Genomic DNA, 27,375 nt, shown 5'->3' on the forward strand with positions numbered 1-27,375 from the left:
TTTATTTTATTTTTTATTATAGCATCTGAAAAATATTTACCACAATGCCGTATATAAAGCATTATGTTTATTAGCTGCAGTGGACATTGAAATGCATCTTTAATGGGTGGCAACTATAATGTAAAACTATTTACTGCCCAAAAATACATATCTTTTTTTTGGTTTCTAGTTACTCAGTTGTTAACTATGCATATTCTAACAGTAAAAAAACACACAAAGTAGAGGTTGCACTGTAGTGCTCTAATAAACGTCAATTGTAAGATACAAATTTGACTTACATCACCAAGTGGAATGTTTATTATTTTGTTGTGCAAATATAAACATTCCTGCAACTACATTTTGACATTCTGAGAAAAAAATGCATTCATTGGAATAGCTCCATATGCAAAGTATGTACAAGTCCCTCTTGCTCAAATAAAAATGACATTTTTCAGTCATGCCACTTCACCAGTTCAATTCATAAGCTAATATGAACCAGACATAAGTGCAGTTTCATTCTCTGTACATGTAATAAATTATGGGTAATCTTGAACGAATACCCCCTTAACTTATAAAGAAACAGCCTTTTCTTTTTTATAGTGCTCTCCCTTTCTCACCCAAATATTTCAGTTTCCATCATAGGTGTCCTGACATTGCATAGCACAGGGCATGACGATTACAGTTGTCTAGTCAATGGGGTTGGTTTGAGGAGAAGCGGCCATAGTAGAGCCAGTCTCTCTCTTGTTCTCCATCTTCTCTTGTAGTCAGTTAGCCAGAGACCACGGCCCTATTACGTCCCCTCCGCCTTCTCCTCACCCTCTATAGGGCAATTCGGTGGGCTTCCAGAGGACGTGCACTCTCCGCCTTCTCCTCCATCATCTGAGAAACACACAGAGCAACATTCATCATTTCAGTCAGGAACAGATCTTTGAAAATGCCTTAATGCCCATGTAGTTGAAAATGTTTGCATTCCATTCACAATCCAAACTGTAGCGTATACTTTCCCCTATTTTGTGTTTGTTTGTAAGACATGGAAGATACAGTATCTTGCATTCACAAGATGAAGGGAATATGAGATTGTCAACCTCAGCACCTGACACCTTGAATATCAACAGAGACTAAACTTAACACAGATCCTCACAACTCAACCGCTTTGTTCATATTCAGCATTTTAATACGGTTTTGAACACTGTCAAAGTGAGTTACTCTACAGAGAGCCTTCACCATCATTGAGATGACCGTCTTCAGGGAAAATGAGCCAACACAGACTGCTTCTTGACAGACAATTCCTTTCTGTATTTTATAGGGGATTTTTAATTGCACGCAACTGTGATATATCTGGTTCATGCCCTCTACAACATTAGGATCTACAGTATATGCTGCTGGTTGGTTAAATCTGCTTAAATCAAGTCATGAAAAGGCCAATGTGAGTAAGAGAAGGAGATGAATTTCACAAAAGCTATTGTTTGACCATTTGAGCCCTTGTGTGTGTTTGTGTTTATCTGTGTGTGTGTGTGTTTGTTTGTCTGTCTGTCTGTATGTCTGTCTGTGTGTGTTTGTGCATGTGTGCAACCGTGTGTGTGCATAATCTTGTTATTGACTCATACATTAATGCTCAATGGACCAGTCGTTATAGTTGAAGGGTGTAACACTGCGGCCACAAAGTGAAAGGGAGCAACGCTGAGCAAAAAAGTTATACATAAACAGAGGCCTCCAACTAACAATGACTTCCCCTCCTACCTATGAAGCAATATGTGTATTGGCTTTAGTATATAACCAAGACAGCAGCTACTATTCCTGGAGTCCAAACTTCCTGGGCTTTCCCTCACTGATAGATAGTTAGCCCTTTCCAAACTGCCTTTGCGCTATTACTAATAGAGGAAGATGGCTGTTTCTTTCATTTGTTTCCATTTAAAAAGTTAAAGCTGTGGTTCATTTTACATTCTGTTAACGTCCAGATGCCCTTCCCATTAAACCCTGGTTGATTAATGGAAAGCTGGCTGTCCAGACATGACACTTGATAATGGTGATGGGTACTGGGCTGGCAGGGCCTCACAAAAGCACTATCTGAGTAAAGAGTTTCTTTAATGACAGTGCTTTATTACGTGTTGCTCCACCACACTTTTTCTATAATGGCTAAATACAGATAAGTATTGTTATGGAAAATTGCATGTACTTCTATGATTAAAAAAACAGACACAGTACCATCTTTAATATTCACAAAATACTGCTTCTGAAATAAACTGATTCAATTCAAAGTACAATTCATCTTAATCCATACCAGAGTGAAAGCATGCAATCATGTACTGTAGGCGTATGTCAATTATTGTAAATATCGCAGAAACCTTGCAATCAAGTACTGCATGTAATTGAGAGTAAATTTCACTACCCACCTACAACAGAGAGCTCTGCTAGTTTGTCTGACAGGTCAGCAGGCCCTGCCCCAGTGATATCAGGTACAGCGTTCCGCCGGCCAGTCCTCCCCGTGGCTGCAAAATCAGTGACAACAGGCTCCACATCAGTCATCGCTGGGCCCTGTTCTCATAGCATAGTCTGGAACACAACAACAAAGTGGAATTTATGTCTAAACATATTGTACCTGGTTGATAACACTGTGCTATGTTTAAGCAATAAGGCCCGAGGAGGTGTGGTATATGGCCAAAATAGCACGGCTAAGGGCTGTTCTTAGGCACGACGCAAACCCTCGACGTGCCTTATTGCTATTGTAGACTGGTTACCAAAGTAATTAGAGCAGTAAAAATAAATGCATTGTCATACGCATGGTATATTGTCTGATATACCACGGCTTTCAGCCAATTAGCATTCAGTGCTCGACCCACCCAGTTTATGAAACTCATTACACAAGCTTTCCGTCACACATTACAATTCAACAGAATATATCTGTGCACATTACAAAGGTAATGAATGTATTGTGCATGCTGCAACACATACATGTTGTAAGGACCGATGCCGGAGATAAGAAGCAGGTACGGGGAGTCAACATTTAATCAGGAACAAACAGGAAACAAGACAGGCACAGCGTTGGCACACGGGTAAACAAGGACATACGACAATCAATGCTGAAGCAGGGAACAGAGCAGGGAACCAGACATATATAGCGAAGGTAATGACAGAGGTGATAGAGTCCAGGTGAGTCCGATAAGCGCTGATGCACGTGATGGGGGAAAGGCAGGTGTGCATAATGATAGTGGCAGGAGTGCACAATGCTGGGGAGTCTGGCGCCCTCGAGCGCCAGGGGGGAAGAGCGGGAGCAGGCGTGACACATGTACATATAATAATAAGCAGTAATAGGCCTATTATTTTAATGATAATTATCAGAAGAAATCAGTGCATAATTCTTTGACTGTGAAAGTTTCATGCTTCTAACTAAATCTATATGGAATGGTATGGTTTAGTTTAGCTTATTATAATCCCCATTAGCTACAGCACATGCAGCAGCTAGTCTCCTGGGGACCACATAAAACTTACAAATACATTAAAAAGTACAGAACAGTAGGAGACAAGAACAACACAAGATATTAAATTAAATTCAAAATAAAAAATCTAATAAGAGTTATCTGAATGACACCAAGAGACAACAAAACAAGATGTGTCTGTTACATGAACTCTTCAGCAATCTGAAGTACAGTTGACTTTAGTGAACTTATCCTCTGCATCAGAGGTAACTCTGGGTCTTCCTTTCCTGTGGTGGTCCTCATGAGAGCCAGTTTCATCACAGCGCTTGATGTTTTTTTTGCGACTGCACTTGAATAAACTTTAAAAGTTCTTGAAATTTTCCACATTGATTGCCCTTCATGTCTTAAAGTAGAGATAATGATGGACTGTCGTTTCTCTTTGCTTACATGAGCTGTTCTTGCCAAAATATGGACTTGGTCTTTTACCAGATAGGGCTATCTTCTGCATGCCAACCCTACCTTGTCACAACACAACTGATTGGCTCAAACGCATTAAGAAGGAAATACATTTCACAAAATAATTTTTAACAAGGCACACCTGTTAATTGAAATGCATTCCAGGTGAGTACCTCATGAAACTGGTTGAGAGAATGCCAAGAGTGTGCAAAGCTGCCATCAAGGCAAAGGGAAAGGGAAAAGGGTGGCTACTTTGAAGAATCTCAAATATTGAATATATTTTGAATTGTTTAACACTTTTTTATTTACTACACGATTCCATATGTGTTATTTCATAGTTTTGACGTCTTCACAATTATTCTACAATGTAGAAAATAGTAAAAAAAATAAAAAATAATTTAAACTTTTGACTGGTACTGTATGTCTGTTTGAAGTGTATGCAAATAGATTATGCAAGTGGTTAGGCATTTTCAACACACAAACGTTTCTTAAAAAGACTAGATGTAGTGAATTTCTCCTCAACCCTGGTACAGTATGGTATGGTACACACTGAACCATAATATGAGCACTATAACAGACAATAGTGCTTTCAAAAAGAGCACTGCTTGCCTCAATACCCTGCTCTAAGGACATTTGGTCCCTTAGCTCTAGTCTAAATATCCAGGACCTTCATTACCTTGGCCTAATGACTATTGATTGCTACTACTTTATTACTACAGGGACATTGGTACACATGTGATCAATACTTAACCTTGTGTTATGCAACCTTTCCTGCATGCCATTACTGCAGCTCTATTTCCCCTTAAAATATAGAACTTTGACTTTTACATTATGGGACCCCATGTAGTAATGGAGCGACAACCAGTAAGTCTCAAAATAATATGCAATGCAGTATACAATTTGACCAGCAGGGGGCTCATTTCACAGCAGTACAGTACTGAATGACTAAATTACAAATCTACTCTCCATGTTAAACATTCCCTCTTGTTGCTAAATTAATGCAAAATAAAACACATTCCGAGATGTAATTACAGTTTCTCCTGGCCTATTCACTATCTTTCAATGGATTACAGTCTCTCCTGGCCTATTCACTATCTTTCATTGGATTACAGTCTCTCCTGGCCTATTCACAATCTTTCATTGGATTACAAATAGGTTTTAATAGCAGAAATAAATATTGCCAGTCGCTTGACATGGGTACGAGTCCCGGTCGGGGCTACCCCTTGAATTCGCTACAATACCATACACATTTAGACACCCTATACATTTACAAAGAAAACATATCCTACCTCCAAGAACACAACACACACACATGCATGCACACACATACATTTGCGCGCACACACTCACTCACACACACACATACAAAGAAAACATATCCTACCTCCAAGAACACAACACACACACATGCAAGCACACACATACATTTGCGAGCACACACTCACACACACACACACTAGTCATCATTCAACAGAAGGTGCATCACCTCTAATGGGAGTATCAGTCCCGTAGATGATAAGCACTCGCTGGATGTCACAACATTTAGAATTGAATCAAAGCCCCCTTAGTCAAGACAGGCAATTATTGCATTAGATTTGTCGCTATTATTAACAGGGCTCCAGCATAACACCTGGGGCACCGGTGAAAGATGGAATAAGGGGGAGACGTTAGTCAGAATAGGGGCCAGAGCCAAGCAGGGCCATTTAGACCAAAAATGTAATTGTCTTGACTTTGTGTTATGTAAACATTCACTAGGTGAACAACACTTCTTAAATGGGCCCTCTAATCCTCATAGCTCCCTCTCCTTTATCTGTGGCCAGCTTTGGAAGACGTGTTGTGCTGGTTAAGCAGTGTGGCCCTAAAGGCCCTGTGTGTGCTGAGATGCTCTGAGGAGTGTGTTTAAAGGCCCACTGCTAAACACATGCATCCATAACTGTGTGTGACTACAGATAGACTGCTGTATTTGGACTTGGGTCCATACAACAGAAGGCTCTGGGTAGCAGTGGAACCCACAGTGCCCTCGCAGAGTGGAAGCAGCAGGAACTGGTGTTGGCATTCTTCTCCTTGCAGTCTTCCACTCATCTATGTCCACTGGAATAAAAGGAGCTGTGTGCATTGCCAGCAGGCCCCTGTGCCAAGCAGCCAATGAGAGAGAGAGTCCAGTACCAGAAGGCAAGAGGGAGGCATCAGCTTGTGTGTGTTTGACTGAGAACATCGCCTGCCCATTGCTGTTAGAAACACAAGCTTATCTCCGTATGGTTGAGCTTGCTGGAGGGCGTTGTAAAGCATCATGTGCATATGTGGGTTGAAAGGTGTAGGTGTGTAAAGGCTTATGTTATCACAATCAGAAAGGATCACAGTTTAGACCACTAAAGACTAACATATCCTAGTTAATCAGCAAACATATTCCCCTCGAAAGTATCTTGAAAATCAACACCTTAACACAGACATGACCTAATAACAACCCCTCTAAAAAAAAGACTGCTACTCCAGTCTTGATCTGTACTAATCCTAAATAACATTGGAGCAGCACATCATTTTACCTCCTTCTAATACTGAACAACTTTCCACCTAGGACCTCAAGAAGTTGTTAATGGAGAGAAATGTTAATGACTATTTCTAGGAATGCTCAATGAATATCTTCTATGATTAGTGGGGGGTGTGATTGAAGGGACAAATATTGGACAAATAAACTGACTGAGCCCAGCCCAGATGACTGACATCTCTCCATCGAAGGTGGCCAGAACTACATTTTGATAAAGATGGACAATCTTGACAATAACCTTTAAAAAAAGTAGCAGTTAGGCTACAAACTGCAAACAATGTGGAATATCTCTAAAAAAACATGCAATTATTTTAGTCAACAACTTCCATTTCAGGGACATCAAGGCTTTTATACAGTACCAGTCAAAGGTTTGGACACACCTACTCATTCAAGAGTTTTTGTTTATTTTGACTATTTTCTACATGGTAGAATAATAGTGAAGACATCAAAACTATGAAATAGCACATATGGAATCATGTAGTAACCAAAAAAGTGTTAAACAAATCAAAATACATTTTAGATTTTAGATTCTTCAAAGTAGCCACCCTCTGCCCTGATGACAGCTCTGCACACTCTTGGCATTCTCTCGACCAGCTTCATGAGGAATGCTTTTCCAACAGCCTTGAAGGAGTTCCCACATATGTTGAGCACTTGTTGGCTGCTTTTCCTTCACTCTGCGGTCCAACTCATCCCAAACCATCTCAATTGGGTTGAGGTCAGGTGATTGTGAGGCCAGGTCATCGTGAGGCCAGGTCATCTGATGCAGCACTCCATCACTCTCCTTCTTGGTCAAATAGCCCTTACACAGCCTGGAGGTGTGTTTGGGCCATTGTCCTGTTGAAAAACAAATGATAGTATGCACTAAGAGCAAACCAGATGGTATGGCGTAACGCTGCAGAATGTTGTGGTAGCCATGCTGGTTAAGTGTGCCTTGCATTCTAAATAAATCACAGACAGTGTCACCAGCAAAGTACCCCCAAACCCCCACACCATCACACCTCCTCCTCCATACTTCACGGTGGGAACGACACATGCAGAGATAATCCGTTCACATACTCTTTGAACCAAAAACTCTTGGAACCGTTCACATACTCTTGGAACCAAAAATCTCAAATCTGACCTCATCAGACCAAAGGACAGATTTCCAACGGTCTAATGTCCATTTCTGATGTTTCTTGGCCCAAGCAAGTCTCTTCTTCTTATTGGTGTCCTTTAGTGTCCTCCTGCTCTTAGACCTTAGTGCTGCTTTTGATACCATCGATCACCACATTCTTTTGGAGAGATTGGAAACCCACATTGGTCTACACGGACAAGTTCTGGCCTGGTTTAGATCTTATCTGTCAGAAAGATATCAGTTTGTCTCTGTGAATGGCTTGTCCTCTGACAAATCAACTGTAAATTTCGGTGTTCCTCAAGGTTCCGTTTTAGGACCACTATTCTTTTCACTATATATTTTACCTCTTGGGGATGTCATTCGAAAACATAATGTTAACTTTCACTGCTATGCTGATGACACACAGCTGTACATTTCAATGAAACATGGTGAAGCCCCAAAATTGCCGTCGCTAGAAGCCTGTGTTTCAGACATAAGGAAGTGGATGGCTGCAAACTTTCTACTTTTAAACTAGGACAAAACAGAGATGCTTGTTCTAGGTCCCAAGAAATAAAGAGATCTTCTGTTGAATCTGACAATTAATCTTAATGGTTGTACAGTCATCTCAAATAAAACTGTGAAGGACCTCGGCGTTACTCTGGACCCTGATCTCTCTTTTGACGAACATATCAAGACTGTTTCAAGGACAGCTTTTTTCCATTTACGTAAAACATTGCAAAAATCAGACATTTTCTGTCCAAAAATGATGCAGAAAAATTCATCCATGCTTTTGTTACTTGTAGGTTAGACTACTGCAATGCTCTACTTTCCGGCTACCTGGACAAAGCACTAAATAAACTTCAGTTAGTGCTAAATACGGCTGCTAGAATCATGATTAGAACCAAAAAATGTGATCATATTACTTCAGTGCAAGCCTCCCTACACTGGCTTCCTGTCAAGGCAAGGGCTGATTTCAAGGTTCTACTTGCTAACCTACAAAGCATTACATGGGCTTGCTCCTACCTATCTCTCTGATTTGGTCCTGCCGTACATACCTACACGTACGCTATGGTCACAAGACACAGGCCTCCTAATTGTCCCTAGAATTTCTAAGCAAACAGCTGGAGGCAAGGCTTTCTCCTATAGAGCTCCATTTTTATGGAATGGTCTGCATACCCATGTAAGAAACGCAAACTCGGTCTCAACCTTTAAGTCTTTACTGAAGACTCATCTCTTCAGTGGGTCATATGATTGAGTGTAGTCTGGCCCAGGAGTGTGAAGGTGAACGGAAATGCTCTGGAGCAACGAACCGCCCTTGCTGTCTCTGTCTGGCTGGTTCCCCTCTTTCCACCGGGATTCTCTGCCCCTAACCCTATTACAGGGGCTGAGTCACTGGCTTAGTGGTGCTCTTTCATGCCGTCCCTAGGAGGGGTGCGTCACTTGAGTAGGTTGAGTCACTGATGTGATCTTCCTGTCTGGGTTGGCGCCCCCCCTTGGGCTGTGTTGTGGCGGAGATATTTGTGGGCTATACTCGGCCTTGTCTCAGGATGTTAAGTTGGTGGTTGAAGATATCCCTCTAGTGGTGTGGGGGCTGTGCAAAGTGGGTGGGGTTATATCCTTCCTGTTTGGCCCTGTCCGGGGCTATTATCGGATGGGGCCACAGTGTCTCCTGACCCCTCCTGTCTCAGCCTCCAGTATTTATGCTGCAGTAGTTTATGTGTCGAGGGGCTAGGGTCAGTTTGTTATATCTGGAGTACTTCTCCTGTCTTATCCGGTGTCCTGTGTGAATTTAAGTATGCTCTCTCTAATTCTCTCTCTCTTTCTTTCTCTCTCTCTCGGAGGACCTGAGCCCTAGGACCATGCCTCAGGACTGGCATGATGACTCCTTGCTGTCCCCAGTCCACCTGGCCGTGCTGCTGCTCCAGTTCCAACTGTTCTGCCTGCGGCTATGGAATCCATACCTGTTCACCGGACATGTTACCTGTCCCAGACCTATTATTTGACCATGCTGGTCATTTATGAACATTTGAACATCTAACCCTACTTCAACTCTGAGAAACATTTATTTGAGCTGCAATCTGAGGTGCAGTTAACTCTAATGATCTTATCCTCTGCAGCAGAGGTAACTCTGGGTATTCCTTTCCTACCTTGTCACAACACAACTGATTGGCTCAAATGCATTAACTTCTTGCGTCGAGCCATCCCGGATCCGGTATCGTGACTACAGCCTCAAGCTCATTACCATAACGCAACATTAACTATTCATGAAAATCGCAAATGAAATGAAATTCATCTATTTGCTCTCAAGCTTAGCCTTTTGTTAACAACACTGTCATCTCAGATTTTCAAAATATGCTTCTCAACTATTGCAAAACAAGCATTTGTGTAACAGTATTGATGGCTAACGTAGCATTTAGCGTTAGCATTCAGCATGCAACATTTTCCACAAAAACCAGAAAAGCATTCAAATAAAATCATTTACCTTTGAAGAACTTCAGATGTTTTCAATGAGGAGACTCTCAGATAGTAAATGTTCAGTTTTTCCTGAAAGATTATTTGTTTAGGACAAATCGCTCCGTTTTCTGCGTCACGTTTAGCTACGAAAAAAAAACTGTATCCAGGATTGTGTAAATCTATCCGCAAGCTCATTAGCATAACACAACGTTAACTATTCATGAAAATCGCAAATGAAATGAAATTAATCTATTTGCTTTCAAGCTTAGCCTTTTGTTAACAACACTGTCATCTCAGATTTTCAAAATATGCTTCTCAACCATTGCAAAACAAGCATTTGTGTAACAGTATTGATGGCTAACGTAGCATTTAGCGTTAGCATTCAGCATGCAACATTTTCCACAAAAACCAGAAAAGCATTCAAATAAAATAATTTACCTTTGAAGAACTTCAGATGTTTTCAATGAGGAGACTCTCAGATAGTAAATGTTCAGTTTTTCCTGAAAGATTATTTGTTTAGGACAAATCGCTCCGTTTTCTGCGTCACGCTTAGCTACGAAAAAACTGTATCCAGGATTGTGTAAATCTATCCGCAAGCTCATTAGCATAACACAACGTTAACTATTCATGAAAATCGCAAATGAAATGAAATTAATCTATTTGCTTTCAAGCTTAGCCTTTTGTTAACAACACTGTCATCTCAGATTTTCAAAATATGCTTCTCAACCATTGCAAAACAAGCATTTGTGTAACAGTATTGATGGCTAACGTAGCATTTAGCGTTAGCATTCAGCATGCAACATTTTCCACAAAAACCAGAAAAGCATTCAAATAAAATAATTTACCTTTGAAGAACTTCAGATGTTTTCAATGAGGAGACTCTCAGATAGCAAATGTTCAGTTTTTCCTGAAAGATGATTTGTTTAGGACAAATCGCTCCGTTTTCTGCGTCACGTTTAGCTACGAAAAAAACCCTGTATCCAGGATTGTGTAAATCTATCCGCAAGCTCATTAGCATAACACAACGTTAACTATTCATGAAAATCGCAAATGAAATGAAATTAATCTATTTGCTCTCAAGCTTAGCCTTTTGTTAACAACATTGTCATCTCAGATTTTCTAAATATGCTTCTCAACCATTGCAAAACAAGCATTTGTGTAACAGTATTGATAGCTAACGTAGCATTTAGCGTTAGCATTCAGCATGCAACATTTTCCACAAAAACCAGAAAAGCATTCAAATAAAATCATTTACCTTTGAAGAACTTCAGATGTTTTCAATGAGGAGACTCAGATAGCAAATGTTCAGTTTTTCCTGAAAGATTATTTGTTTAGGACAAATCGCTCCGTTTTCTGCGTCACGTTTAGCTACGAAAAAAAACCTGTATCCAGGATTGTGTAAATCTATCCGCAAGCTCATTAGCATAACACAACGTTAACTATTCATGAAAATCGCAAATGAAATGAAATTAATCTATTTGCTCTCAAGCTTAGCCTTTTGTTAACAACACTGTCATCTCAGATTTTAAAAATATGCTTCTCAACCATTGCAAAACAAGCATTTGTGTAACAGTATTGATGGCTAACGTAGCATTTAGCGTTAGCATTCAGCATGCAACATTTTCCACAAAAACCAGAAAAGAATTCAAATAAAATCATTTACCTTTGAAGAACTTCAGATGTTTTCAATGAGGAGACTCCGTTAGATAGCAAATGTTCCGTTTTTACAAAAAAATATTATTTGTGTCGACTAATCGCTCCGTTTTGTTCATCACATTTGGGGAGGGAAAAAATATATATATATATTAAGTCATTAAAACGCAAACTTTTTTCCAAATTAACTCCATAATATCGACAGAAACATGGCAAACCGATGTTTAGAATCAATCCTCAAGGTGTTTTTCACATATCTATCGATGATAAAATCCATCGTGGCATTTTACTTTCTCTTCTGAAGAAATGGAACGTGCATGGACCTACAGATTACGCACACAGGACACCGGGCGGGACACCAGGTAAATGTAGTCTCTTATGGTCAATCTTCCAATGATATGCCTACAAACACGTCACAATGCTGCAGACACCTCGGGGAATAGACAGAAACCGCAGGCTCATTCCTGGCGCATTCACAGCCATATAAGGAGACATTGGAACACAGCGCCTTCAGAATCTGGGGCATTTCCTGTATGAAACTTCATCTTGGTTTCATATGCCTGTTGCATTAGTTCTGGGGCACTCACAGATAATATCTTTGCAGTTTTGGAGACGTCAGAGTTTTGTCTTTCCAAGGCTGTCAATTCCATGCATAGTCGAGCATCTTTTCGTGACAAAATATTGCGCTTAAAACGGGCACGTCTTTTTATCCAATAATGACATAGCGCCCCCATAGGTTGAACAGGTTAAGAAGGAAACAAGTTCCACAAATTAACTTTTAACAAGGCACACCTGTTAATTGAAATGCATTCCAGTTGACTACCTCATGAAGCTGGTTGAGAGAATACTAAGAGTGTGCCAAGCTGTCATCAAGACAAAGGGTGGCTACTTTGAAGAATCTAAAATATATTTAGATTTGTTTAACACTTTTTTGGTTACTACATGATTCCATATGTGTTATGTCATTGTTTTGATGTCTTCACTATTATTCTACATGGTAGAAAATAGTAAAAATAAAGAAAAACCCTGGAATGAGTAGTTGTGTCCAAACTTTTGACTGGTACTGTATATATTATGCCCCCCCCACACACACACTTATAAAACCAATGTTGTGCTCCTGTGTCATGTAGTCTGCTCTCACAACCTTTGTCATCAAAGCTTTGACATTTTAGTGTCACTTGAACTAAAGGCTGAAACAGAATACAGTCTCCCTCTGTCCATCAGTGCTGGTGGGACCAATGTGGAGTGATGACCTAGAGCAGCTTGGCCGAGTGTGATAAGAGTAACGGCCATGGAAGCTCCTCCTCCTGTGTCAGCACAGCAAACAACACGCAAAGCCACCCCAGCCAATTTACTCAGTGACAATGGCTTGAAAGAGAACCATGCCATGTGAAATCGCTGATTACTCTGGGCTAGGCTGACCTTGAAGCTCAAACATCCACCACCACTCATCACCAGCATTGCACACCCTGCCAGCCACAAGGTTCATTTATCCTCCTCATAGCCTCCTATTCTATGGAGAATTTAACAAGCTTTCAATAGCCCCAATAACTATTAATCCGCACACTCTTTGAAAAAAGGGTTACAAAAGGGTTCTTCGGCTGTCCCCATAGTAGAAACCTTTTAAGTTCCAGGTAGAACTTATTTGGGTTCCATGTAGAACCCTCTGTGGAAAGGGGTCTACCTGGAAACAAAAGAGTTCTACCTGGAACCAAAAAGGGTTCTTCAAAGGGTTCTTCTTTAGGGACAGCTGAATTACCCATTTAAATACTAGATAGCACCTTTTTAGAAGCTCTCCATTGTGGTAAGAGGATTGATAAGTGAGGGAAAGTGGAACTTTTACAACAGCTCAGATGAGACACGGGGTGCAGTGTCAACATGTGCATGTACTCATAAAGGAATGTAGTGCTATTTCAACCAACTATTTCTAGAACCTTCTGTAGTATTTTCTATCTAGGTGACAAATACAATTTGTTAGCGCATAGTCCACCATAAATTACATTCAACCAGCTGTCATGAAGGCCATTGTTGTGATAAGTTTTTAATCGACAGTATACGTATGTCCGATTCCCAGGAGGTTTAAAGTGACACCACGGCCCAATCAGGACCCTGTCCCTGGGTCCCCCTCTTCCTTTCACTCCACTGAGAGAAGAGAGAGCTCCCAATGTCCGATAATGAGCCGTGTTCAGTGGGAAACTTCAAGGAATGAAGTCACATGGCAGCATTGTGAATGAACAGTTGACTGTTCATTATTCAGGAAGGCCTGGTGGGTCAGGGCCTCTCATAACTGTAGCCACACACAAACACAAGAGTCCTGCTCACAGAGCATAGGGAACTGCCTGCCTCTCCACTACCACTGTTACTCCCACTGTTACCCTGTCATATAGCAGTGCAAAGCATAACATTATATCATTGATCAGGCACCATTATCGAATTATCCACTGAGGTATTCTTGAAAACAATGATTTTCCAGATCCCAGATACTCTACTACAAAAAAGAGAAATGGCCTTCCAAGAGACAGTGCCTTATTTATATCTGAGAGATGGCCATCCAATAGTATTTTATCTTGCCCCTATGGGATCTTTATCCAACCCAGTGGTAGCTGTTGACGCCGCTGTGAGTGACAGTGTGGAAGGCTAGCACGTCCTCGGTGTGTCCCTCTCAGCAGGCTCAAAGACTTTTCCCAGCACCCCTCTGATCAAAAGGGCAGCATGTGACCAGGTGAGCGGTCAGATAAAATGGCCACCACAGAGAGACCCCACCAAGGCACTGAGGACGCCTGCCAAACATAACCGAAAAATTCTGTGATAACCTCTGACAATGGCACTGCAGAACATAAATAAGACACAAACAAACACGCTAATAAACAGCTATTTATGGAGAAAATCTCTTTGAATGTTACAGGAGCGTAATGCTTGTTTATGTAACTGATAAGAAAACACATTATATTGCAAAAACATGCAATTAAATTAATCACAGCAGTACAATATTTGCAGAGACAATGTTATTTCAGCGTTACATGTGTTACTATAAAGGCTTCTGACAGCAGATGCCCTTCTGATCATGTTACACTGCTCATTGGACCTCTTCTATTCAGAAATAAATCCCAGTGGGGGAGGCCACAATATTTCCTTTGTTTTTTCCACCTCATTTTCCTGCTATTTGTCCTTTTGCTTTGGAAAGACGTCATTTGAAACAAAGCCTACAAAGTGACCTCCATATTTTGAAACATAGGGAGGCTAATTAAGTACATGTCTCCCATAGCAGCCAGGAAGAGAAGAGAGCTCTCCTCTTCAATACAGGGCTATATTTGGACAGGCGACCTCCTGCTGAATGGGCTTTAGAGGATACACCTCCCAGGGTTTTTCAAATGTCAGAGCACCAAACTAACAAGTGACTTCAGTGCACTCAAAAGTCACTGAGTAAGGCTCCTCCAGCGTACTTCCAATGGGCTCTAGGGTGCCATTTGGAGAGTTCTAGGGTGCCATTTGGAGGGCTCTAGGGTGCTATTTGGAGGACTCTATGGTGCCATTTGGAGGGCTCTAGGGTGCCATTTGGAGAGCTCTAGGGTGCCATTTGGAGGGCTCTAGGGTGCCATTTGGAGGGCTCTAGGGTGCCATTTGGAGGGCTCTAGGGTGCCATTTGGAGGACTATAGGGTGCCATTTGGAGGGCTCTAGGGTGCCATTTGGAGGACTCTATGGTGCCATTTGGAGAGCTCTAAGGTGCCATTTGGAGAGCTCTAGGGTGCCATTTGGAGGGCTCTGGGGTGCCATTTGGAGGGCTCTAGGGTGCCATTTGGAGGGCTCTATTGTGCAATTTGGAGGGCTCTAGGGTGCCTTTTGGAGAGCTCTAGGGTGCCATTTGGAGAGCTCTAGGGTGCCATTTGGAGTAGAGATCGACCGATTAATCGGCATGGCCGAGTAATTTGGGCCGATTTCAAGTTTTCATAACAATAGGTAACCAGTCTTTTTGGACGCCGATTATGGTCAATTACATTGCAATCCACAAGAAAACTCCGCGGCAGGCTGACCACCTGTTACGCGAGTACAGCCTCAAAAGGACCTTGTGGCTGCAATGAGCCAAGGTAAGTTGCTAGCTAGCATTAAACTTATGAACAATATTAACTAGGGAAATTGTGTCACTTCTCTTGCGTTCAGTGCAAGCTGAGTCAGGGTATATGCAACAGTTTGGTCCTGCCTGGCTCGTTTCGAACTGTGTTTCTTCCTAACAAAGACCGTAAATGTGCAATGTAACAGCAATATTTAGACTTAGGGTTGCCACCCGACAAAAAGGAATGGTTCCATATTTCACTGAAAGAATAAACATTTTGTTTTCGAAATGATAGTTTCCGGATTTGACCATATTAATGACCAAAGGCTCACATTTCTGTGTGTTTATCATAATTAAGTCTATGATCTGATATTTGATAGAACAGTCTGACTGAGCGGTGGGTAGGCAGCAGCAGGCTTGTAAGCATTCATTCAAACAGAACTTTACTGCATTTGCGAGCAGCTCTTAGCAATGATTGATGCACAGCGCTGTTTATGACTAGGCTATCAACTCCCGAGATTAGGCTGGCAATACTAAAGTGCCTATAAGAACATCAAATAGTCAAAGGTATATGAAATACAAATGGTATAGAGAGAAATAGTTGACGCGTCATAATTCCTATAATAACTACAACCTAAAACTTCTTAACTGGGAATATTGAAGAACTGGGAATATTGAACAACCAGCTTTCTTATGTTCTCATGTTCTGAGCAAGGAACTTAAACGTTAGCTTTTTTACATGGCACATATTGCACTTTTACTTTCTTCTCCAACACTGTGTTTTTGCATTATTTCAACCAAACTGAACATGTTTCATTATTTATTTGAGACTAAATAGATTTTATTTATGTATTATATTAAGTTAAAATAAAAGGGTTCATTGTTCGTTCAGTATTGTTGTATTTTCATGTCACGTTCTGACCTTTATTTCCTTTGTTTTGTATTTATTTTAGTATGGTCAGGGCGTGAGTTGGGTGGGCAGTCTATGTTTGTTTTTCTATGTTGTGGGGGTATTTCTATGTTTCGGCCTATTATGGTTCTCAATCAGAGGCAGGTGTCATTAGTTGTCTCTGATTGAGAATCATACTTAGGTAGCCTGGGTTTCACTGTGTGTTTGTGGGTGATTGTTCCTGTCTCTGTGTTTTGCACCAGATAGGGCTGTTTTTGGTTTTCGCACGTTTATTGTTTTGTTAGTTTATTCATGTATAGTGTCTTTATAAATTAAACATGAATAACCACCACGCTGCGTTTTGGTCCGCCTCTCCTTCACCACAGGAAAACCCTTACATTTCATTATTACAAATATATATAAAAATCGTCCGATTAATCGGTGTCGGCTTTTTTGGTCCTCCAATAATCGGTATCGGCATTAGAAAATCATAATCGGTCGATTTCTATCGGCCCTCCATTTGGAGGGCTCTAGGGTGCCATTTGGAGGGCTCTAGGGTGCCATTTGGGATGCACATATGATCATGGTGCACAAGAAGACTGCATGGGCTGTGCTGTTGAAGTGATGTTTCAATGGCAGGAGATGCCAAAGTGAATCTGTGGGATCCAGCAGTGTTTTGGGAGCCACTGTCCCTCTTCCCCAAATCCCGTCTCTGGATCGCTACCAGGGATTTCACAGAGCAGATCAGGAATAGAAGTCATGCACCATCTAAGTGAACCACAACATCTTTTCAGTAATGAAACCTCCAGTAATAACATGCCTACCACACATGTCTATTGTGTTGACTCACACCATGATTCATAGTAGATAATGTAAGCTATTAAAACCGATTGCCATGTTGAAGGCTATCACCTATTCAGACAATGTAGATGACTTAATCGGAGGTCGCATCTTGCTTTCCTTCAGTTTTGAAGATGTGACTCACTAACGCAGACCAAGCCAGACGTACAGTATATCTTAATCAGGACTAATTATAATCACCAGTAATTCAGACAGCTAGCAAATACAATCAGCTATAATGATATAACTCATCATTCATAACCACTAAAATACTGTAATCAGAACATCACATAAAACATCCATAGAATATAAACAGATACGGTTGTTTCCCATGCAGACCAAAACATTGTCTTATTCACCTTCATATTCAGTTCTCTTCCTGATAGCACACATAAAATGGTTACCCACACTGAAAGCACTGGTCAAAGCAAATCCCTCCAGGCTTTACTAAAAATCCTTTGAACTGGATAGTCAATTGGATATCTTATTTGTGCTTTGAAGTGAAGAAAGCCAGATTTGCTTTTGAAATAAGACTCCACAACCAAAAGAGCTTTTGAAAACAGCTGCACATGGCTAAGTTGGCAATTTATAGAAAATATACAACACATTGATATCTTATTGACGTTGAGCATTGGCAGAAACAAAATGCATTTTGTCGTTCTATCTATAAAATCTTCTGGATGCCTAAAATAGTCCCACAAAATGTATAAATACCCAAACCAAAAATCAGCAATTAACATTCCTCTCACACCAAACAGTATGTTCCCAGCAAACCGGGAACATTCCCAGGACATTAGCTAACATTCCCATTAATATTTAGTTATGGTGTTATCTGACATTAGGATGATGACATCTCAAAAACATTCATTTAAATAATGTTTTTTTTTCCCAGGAAATGTTTTAAATTAAATATCCTTGGAATGTTCTCCTAACATCCACTAAAATGTTGTGCACGACATCTGTAACAACCACCGCAGAACATTCTGGTTGTTTAGGTTTCAACATAATAAAAAAATGTGTTCTGGAAACATTCTTGCAACATCAGGCGAATGTTTTATACAAACATTGTATGATCATCAGCACAACCATCATTTTTGTATTATTAGAACTTTTGGGGCAACATAATGAATGTTCGGTTTGATATACCACGGCTTTCAGCCAATCAGCATTCAGGGCTCGAACCACCCAGTTTATAATTACAATTAATGCATATCTTAGAAGCTGGTGGAAACTGTGACCCATCGTGTTGCCAAGGGTAGCTTAAAAGTTATGTACCTCTCCCTCAGGAAGCAGCCTGTGACTTTGAGAAGGCCGTCTCCCTCCACGCTTTGTTGAAAAATCACCTTGGGAAGATTTATGAGGAGTTTAATGTTTGGGAGAGCAAGACTCAGAGAGAGAAAATACACCTGAAAGCCAATTCATTACACACACCTGCCAGAAGAGGCATGTACGCACCCAAACACTGTAACTCCTCTCTCTGGCAGGTCTATGATGGCCTCACCATTAAGTGCTCTGACTGACAGTGACCCTATGAATGGAAAACAGCTCTTTTTGCTCATGCAAGAGTGAATACAATTGAATAATTACTGATATAAGCATATTTGAAGGAAATCTTCATATATTGTACTGTGTATATTTACACACATGCACAGGCATTCACTACAAAGAGTCATAGTGATTCACCTACACTTCATGACCAAAAGTATATGGACACCCCTTCAAATTAGTGGATTTGCCTGTTTCAGCCACACCTGTTTCTGACAGGTGTATATAATTGAGCATACAGCCATACAATCTCCATAGACAAACATTGACAGTAGAATGGCCTTACTGAAGAGCTTAGTGACTTTCAAAAGGCCACAAAAGCTCACAGAACAGGGCCGCTGGGTGCTGAAGCGTGCAGCGCGTAAAAATCGTCTGTCCTGTTGCACCACTGAGTTCCAAACTGCCTCTGGAAGCAACGTCAGCACAATAACTGTTCATCAGGGGCTTCATGAAATGGGTTTTCATGGCCGAGCAGCAGCACACAAGCCTAAGATCACCATGCACAATTCCAAATGTCGTCTGGAGTGGTCGAAAGCTCGCCGCCATTGGACTTTGGAGCAGTCGAAACGCGTTCTCTGGAGTGATGTATCAGTCGAAATGGAAGGAGAAACAATCATCTCTTTTAATTATCATGGGCTTTAATAAATAATTTGTTTCTTCACATCAGAGAGAATTCTTGCCAGAGGTTGATAACAAACACTTTGTGAATGCCACACTTGTCTTTATATCGGCCCATATGTGTCACAGACTACATTAGCAGACAGGCAGTTTGTTTAGCAGGAAATGAGAGTGCCATTTCAGCAAATCACATAGGGCAGTCTAGAAAAAAACATCCTCCTTGTTGAAGAGTTTACCAGGCAGTTGTGCGGTCGGTTGTGGCCAAACGATGACAGCTAGGCGGTCTGTCTCATATTTGTTATTCCTCATACAGTGTCTTGTTCAACCGCAGATTTATTTTCAGAATGTAACACAGGATATAAAGCAGAGCGACGAGTACAGCCTAGATTGCTAGTGGTTTATTTTTAGCCTCTGCGATAACTCAGTTCAAATCCAGTGATTTAAGATAACACGATCCTGGTCGTTTTATTGGCCCAAAACTCAGACTTTACACAAGGCTGGATAAAGATAAGGATTAGGCCACAGAGCTGTGTGTCTGTGGGGCTCTTCACCCGGCATTGTGTGTGCTAAGTGAATGATATGTATGGTAATAATCAGACTTACAACGTAGTTTATTTGTGTTTTAAAGACAATCAATGTCTGGTATGGATTGCCAACTGTGGCCCTAGGAACAAGGAACGCAACCTGTGTTGTGGTCTTAAAATGACTCGTTTTGGGATGCACCACTGCACTGTGTAGACTAGAGTAGCATAATTGTGGGCACTACCAGTGAGAGCTAAGTGCACTCATCGGGTTCCTGCATGTGTATCATGCAATACTGGCACTGCAACATTATAGTACTCCACTGTTCTCTTGTCAGTGACAAACTGGCAGCTGGTGACCCAAAGGGACTTAGATACAGGCAGATGAACATGGACATACCCATAGGGTAGGAACCTCTGAGGAGAGGAATACTGCGGTTCACAGTGGGTCGATGGGCCAATCAGCACATTTGGATCCTAATCCAGCGTGGCAACAACAGTGTAATGAAGCTTTAATCACTAAAAGATCGAATTACTCCAAAACCCTAATCCAGGGGATGACCTTAACACTTTACTACAGTACACAAAATAAACACAATAATATGGGATTTTATTGTTTTGCTGTTTAACCACCTAACCCATGGCTCCTTTCATTACCAAAATGCCAGAGGTTTAAGGGGCTAAAAAGGGCAAAATGCGACCCAATAGTATGAATAAAGCATTAGTAATACATCCAATACATAGTTTAGTCTTATTGTCAATATGTCACAGAGAGAAAATATGTGTGCAGCAGTCTCTACAAGCTGTTCTGTCTCTGGCAGAGTGGTCCAGAATGCCAAAGTGATAGATTTTGATACATACACCCCCACCCCCACAAGGACCTGTTAGTCTTCCACAGAGGGACCGATTTGTGATAATTTTATTGACTCAACAGTGAGAGGAGCGAGAGCATGCTTGGCTATGTGCTAAAACTGAGCCGGTTTCACAAGAGCCAATTACTGTGCTGCTGACTGAGCTGAGAGAGAGCCAGGCAGAAGAGAGGAATGATGGGAAAAAGGATCCCTCCTGGGGCATTGCCAGTGAAATACCAGCACAGAAACTGTCAAAGACAATCACAGGCGCCTTGATGACACTTGATGAAAAAAAAGACTTCAAACAGAGTGAGCTACAACTGTTACAAAAAAAGATTTCCTGAGTCGCAGCTCGCAGGTAGTTAAGGATGTCCAAATTGAAATATCACCTATTGACAGTGTTTACCTGACTAATCCCTTCAGACACCATCTTTAAAAGACTTTGTTGGTCTCTGGGGCTTTCAGGTAGGGGTGTCTTCGATCAAACACTCTTGATGAAACTGATTTAGTTACACCTCCCACTTTATTTGTTTGATACAACAGGCACAGTTTCTCTTCACATTTGTTTTAACAGACGTGCCTGAGAAAAACAATTCATGTGTAGACACGACACAATGTGACAACAGGAAAATAAGTGATACCAAACTGCACTTTTCATTCCCATGTGTATAATTACACATACTAGTAGACAGACCATTGGTAATTCTCTGTCATCAACACAGCCAATTAAGAGGATAATACAAATGGGACGCACCTGGATCCTCCTAGGCTCATTAACTGAATGTTTTTTTAAAGTACAGTCACGATTGACCATATTGGAATTACCTACTGTGACATTTAGATCCTGAGTGACAGGCTGGCAGATGATGTATGACACTAGTTCACTTGAATAATGAATAGTAATAACTGCATATCTAACACCGGACAAGCTCCAGTTAGCAGGAATATAAGCCTATAGGCAGCAGCCAGCTAGGGACAGACAAACCCCCCCTCTAACGTTAAAAGGGTAAACAGCGTTCTTCACCTCCCTCTTTACATTTCCAGAGAATAATGATAACGACATAGTGTTGTGAGGTGAAGGGGCACCCGTCTGAGTCTATTTGAGTCAGTGCTGCCCAGAGGAAGCAGAGGGGTTGTAAATACTATGTCCCCTGCAACTTCATCCGTCACTCTGGATATGCGTTAACAACATTTCATTTCTACTTTTAGTATCCTCTTTAGAAAATACAGCAGTCAGTAGACAACAACAGCCTGGTCCAAGCTGAGTGGCACTGTTTGAATGTTAAAATGACACACTACAATATGGTGGAGAAGGTCAGACAGATTGTACGAGAGGGTCTGGAAATTACGTTACACAGGATTCTAAAGACTAGAGTAAGAAGGAGGGTGGGGGTGTATGCCTTATGATTAATGAGTCATGGTGTGGTCATAACAACATACAGAAACTCAAGTCCTTCTGTTTACCTGACCTAGAATTCCTTACAATCAAATGCCGACAGCAATATCTACCAAGCGAATTCTCTTCGATTATATTCACAGCCGTGTATATCCCCCCAAGCAGACACCTCGACGGCACTGAAAGAACTTCATTGGACTCTATGTAAACTGGAAACCACATATCCTGAGGCGGCATTTATTGTAGCTGGGGATTTTTAACAAGGCTAATCTGAAAACAAGGCTCCCTAAATTTTATCAGCATATCGAATGCACAAACCTGGGCTGGCAAAATTCTGAAAATCTAACCACGACTCCATTTTGTTACTCCCAGCCTATAGACAGAAACTAAAACAGGAAGCGCCAGTGCTCAGGTCTGTTCAACACTGGTCCGACCAATCTGATTCCACACTTCAAGATTGCTTCGATCACGTGGACTGGGACAACAACACTGATGTAAACACACCAGCCAGCTGGTCTGCGCATGCTCTGAGGACATGGCTAGGGATGCCGTCTGGGCTGGCAGCCATGCGAGGATTAACACGTTTAAATATTTTACTCACGTTGGCTGCGGTGAAGGAGAGCCCGCAGGTTTTGGTAGCGGGCCGTGTCAGTGGCACTGTATTGTCCTCAAAGCGAGCAAAGAAGTTGTTTAGTTTGTCTGGGAGCAAGACGTCGGTGTCCGCGACGGACCATGTTCTGTTATAATCTCCACCCGGCACAGCCAGAAGAGGACTGGCCACCCCACATAGCCTGGTTCCTCTCTAGGTTTCTTCCTAGGTTTTGGCCTTTCTAGGGAGTTTTTCCTAGCCACCGTGCTTCTACACCTGCATTGCTTGCTGTTTGGGGTTTTAGGCTGGGTTTCTGTACAGCACTTTGAGATATCAGCTGATGTACAAAGGGCTATATATATATACATTTGATTTGATTTGATTTGATGTAATATGCTGATTCGGTGAGCGAGTTTATTAGCAAGTGTATCGGTGATGTTGTACCCACTGTGACTATTAAAACCTTCCCCAACCAGAATCCGTGGATTTATGGCAGCATTCGCGCAAAACTGAAAGCACAAACCACTGCTTTTAATCATGGCAAGGTGACCGGGAACATGAACGAATACAAACAGTGTAGCTATTCCCTCCGCAAGGCAATCAAACGAGCTAAGTGTCAGTATAGAGACAAAGTAGAGTCACAATTCAACGGCTCAGACACGAGACGTGTGTGGCAGGGTCTACAGTCAATCATGGATTACAAAGAGAAAACCAGACCCATCGCGGACACCAACGTCTTGCTCCCAGACAAACTAAACAACTCCTTTGCTCGCTTTGAGGACAATACAGTGCCACTGACACGGCCCGCTACCAAAACCTGCGGGCTCTCCTTCACCGCAGCCAACGTGAGTAAAATATTTGAATGTGTTAATCCTCGCATGGCTGCCAGCCCAGACGGCATCCCTAGCCATGTTCTCAGAGCATGCGCAGACCAGCTGGCTGGTGTGTTTACGGACATATCCCGCACCTTAAAAGCGGTAGACCTGCCACTTTCAAGGTGCGGGACTCTAACCTGGAAGCTTACAAGAAATCCTGCTATGCCCTCCGACGAACCATCGAACAGGCAAAGTGTCAATACAGGGCTAAGATTGAATCATACTACACCAGCTACGATGCTCGTCTTATGTGGCAGGGCTTGCAAACTATTACAGACTACAAAGGAAGCACAACCCAGAGCTGCTCAGTGACACGAGCCTACCAGATGAGCTAAATCACTTCTATGCTCGCTTCGAGGCAAGCAACACTGAGGCATGCATGAGAGCATCAGCTGTTCCGGACGACTGTGTGATCACGCTCGCCGTAGCTGACGTGAGTAAGACCTTTAAACAGGTCAGCATACACAAGGCTGCGGGGCCAGACGGATTACCAGGATGTGTTCTCCGGGCATGTGCTGACCAACTGGCAGGTGTCTTCACTGACATTTTCAACATGTTCCTGATTGAGTCTGTAATACCAACATATTTCAAGCAGACCACCATAGTCCCTGTGCCCAAGAACACAAAGGCAACCTGCCTAAATGACTACAGACCCGTAGCACTCACGTCCGTAGCCATGAAGTGCTTTGAAAGGTTGGTAATGGCTCACATCAACACCATTACCCCAGAAACCCTAGACCCACTCCAATTTGCATACCTGCCAAACAGATCCACAGATGATGCACTCTATTGCACTCCACACTGCCCTTTTCCACCTGGACAAAAGGAACTCTTATGTGAGAATGCTATTCATTGACTACAGCTCAGTACCATAGTACCCTCAAAGCTCATCACTAAGCTAAGGATCCTGGGACTAAACACCTCCCTCTGCAACCGGATCCTGGACTTCCTGTTCTCTCTAGTACCACATGGCAAGCGGTACCGTGGTGCCAAGTCTAGGACAAAAAGGCTTCTCAACATTTCTTACCCCCAAGCCATAAGACTCCTGAACAGGTAATCAAATGGCTACCCGGACTATTTGCATTGTGTGCCTCCCCCCTACAACCCCTCTTTTACGCTGCTGCTACTCTCTGTTTATCATATATGCATAGTCACTTCAAAGCTGGGACCGAGAGACTGAAAAACAGCTTCTATCTCAAGGCCATCAGACTGGTAAACAGCCATCACTAACATTGAGTGGCTGCTGCCAACATACTGACTCAAATCTCTAGCCACTTTAATAATAAAAAATTGCTTGTAATAAATGTATCACTAGTCACTTTAAACAATGCCACTTTATATAATGTTTACATACCCTACATTACTCATCTCACATGTATATACTGTACTCTATACCATCTACTGCCTCTTGCCTATGCCGTTCGGCTGTTCAGCCATCGCTCATCCATATATTTATATGTACATATTCTTATTCATTCCTTTACACTTGTGTGCATAAGGTAGTTATTGTGAAATTATTAGATTACTGCACGGTCGGAACTAGAAGCACAAGCATTTCGCTTCACTCGCATTAATATCTGCTAACCATGTGTATGTGACCAATAACATTTGATTTGATTTGATGGTGGAGAAGGTCAGACAGATTGTACGAGAGGGTCTGGAAATTACGTTACACAGGATTCTAAAGACTAGAGTAGGCAGTCGACAGATTTAAGATTAGAATGTGTCTGCAATCTCTTCTTTCTCCATATCATAATCAACACATTTCCCCGGGCTGGCTTATTATTCTTCCAAGCATGTGGTCTCTCAGGGCAGGTGTTGACTGGTGCAGTAGATGTGTTGATGGTGGGTGTGGAGGGAATAACATGGTGCTTACCGTCTAATCAGCAGGAGTTAGAGAGTCAGAGCACTGGCATGAAATGCATGCTGCAACCAATAATAAACCTAGTGCTTGGAGGTCACCATAACTACAACATCTTACTGCATGATGCATGATGGCCAAACACTATTTTAAACCATGGGGTTGAATTTTGTGATAAGAAAGCTGCTGGCTGACTCACATTCATCGTAAACAGCTCATTCAATAGACAAGACCCATGTTTATACAACCATGCTTTATTTAATCAGCAGGAGAATATCAACAAAAGTTAAAAGGAAACATTGATTAATATGATCATGTTTGTTCCTTGTGATTGCACTGCAGTCAGGTCATTGAAATAAGCTATTTATTGCATTAAAGAAAATCAGCCAAGTAGACGGACAGGTAGACAGAGGGACAGACCATTGTATTTGAGATAGGTATGCGGGGTTTTCAAGTATTCAATAGCCATCAAAGGCAAACGTCATTGGAGAAGACAGGAGAGGAGGATGTGTCATTCAAATAAAACGCATTTATGATCAAATAATAGCATATGCCTTTTAATGATCCTGATAATCAATCAATCCCAAGTGGCATATGTATGATTGATATTCGTTGATATTCTTCTGCATCACATAGAACATGTTTTTTCCCATAACAATGGAATACATGTGCAACGAATCCATCAATTGACAAAAATGTTGCTCTCACACATCTCTGTGCATTGTAGCCTTTATGCATGACATTGCATACGGTATGGTCATGCGTTGAATTTACATGACCAACATTTTCTGGTTGCAGGTTTCAACAGCAAGCAATGACAATAATAACCAGCTGAAATAAAAACTTGTAGTAGCCTACAATCTGCTGTCCATAAATTAGGCTACAGCAGATTGTAGGCTACTTGTCGGCATTTGGCAACAACCTGACGACGAGAAACCTGCCAAAATAAGATATATTGTGACACCTACTTACCCAATGTGTAGAACAATGATTGTTACGAGAATGTTATTTATTTGCGCTCCAACGAAATAGATATTTCACCATCGACAACCCATGGAAAGGACTCGGTGCACACAGTCTGCCCTCATCGTGATTTCCTCTACTCTCTTTATTTAAGTGCGAGGATAACTATCTCCGCCGCGGTGACATCACACAGAACGATATTTTTTTTTATCACCCAGAACTAGTATTCTACCAGCAGCACAAATGATGACGTCACGTTCTTTCGAAAATGAAGAAACCTTCCAAATAAAAGCAATGTTATGGTTAGTAGAGACTACTGAGTATTTCCCACACCACTTTATCTGAGACAGATAGTAAAGTTCTCTCTCTGTATCCCATGTACAGTCTATTACAGTGTATTGCATTGAGCTATGGAGCTGGTGGAGAACGAAGTGCTGCTGGATATGTTTATGTCCCCTTCCCAAACTACACATATTTGGTTAGTAGAGGAACTACTGAGTATTTCTCACCCCAATTTAGCTGAGACAAGTAGAAAAGTATTTTCTCTACAACCCAAAAAATATCCCATATACCGTGTATTGCATTGCAGCGAATGAAGTGGGGGAGTAAGGAGTCACCAGTACTCTGTATTGTCACGGATTCCTCCGGTACTGATGTTGACACTGTTCACCAGCTCCTGAGGTCTATATCACCAGCCTTCTAGGCGTCACTGAACTGGATCATTACCACCAACCCTGGACTGTCTTGTCTCATTAAGCACACCTGGTTCCCATTCTCCC

The 27,375-nt window shown here is 41.6% G+C and overlaps 1 protein-coding gene across 2 annotated transcripts; it reads right to left on the bottom strand.

Annotated features, from left to right (window-relative positions):
• LOC115107719 (cAMP-dependent protein kinase inhibitor beta-like) lies at positions 1–26,778 on the bottom strand. 2 transcript variants are annotated; one of them, XM_065008761.1, is made up of 3 exons: positions 26,606–26,778; positions 2,373–2,532; positions 1–858 (listed from the first exon to the last, which is right to left on the bottom strand). In XM_065008761.1, exons 2-3 carry the CDS (start codon positions 2,503–2,505, stop codon positions 770–772), a joined length of 222 nt encoding a protein of 73 aa, XP_064864833.1. In that variant the 5' UTR covers positions 2,506–2,532; positions 26,606–26,778; the 3' UTR covers positions 1–769. The 2 variants fall into 2 exon arrangements, with proteins under 2 accessions (XP_064864833.1, XP_064864834.1); XM_065008762.1 differs by lacking the exon at positions 26,606–26,778 and adding an exon at positions 3,994–4,167.
• Between the last annotated feature and the right edge of the window lie 597 nt (positions 26,779–27,375).

This window comes from Oncorhynchus nerka, linkage group LG24 (assembly GCF_034236695.1).
Source record: "Oncorhynchus nerka isolate Pitt River linkage group LG24, Oner_Uvic_2.0, whole genome shotgun sequence".
NCBI classification, from domain to species: Eukaryota; Metazoa; Chordata; class Actinopteri; order Salmoniformes; family Salmonidae; genus Oncorhynchus; species Oncorhynchus nerka.

What these genes read in the sequence shown, in the direction of transcription:
- LOC115107719 (XM_065008761.1), bottom strand. Translation starts at nt 2,505, where the DNA reads ATGACTGATGTGGAGCCTGTTGTCACTGATTTTGCAGCCACGGGGAGG. An exon ending in AGCAGAGCTCTCTGTTGTAG is followed by an intron (nt 859 to 2,372) that starts GTGGGTAGTGAA and finishes TGTGTTTCTCAG; the next exon opens with ATGATGGAGGAGAAGGCGGA.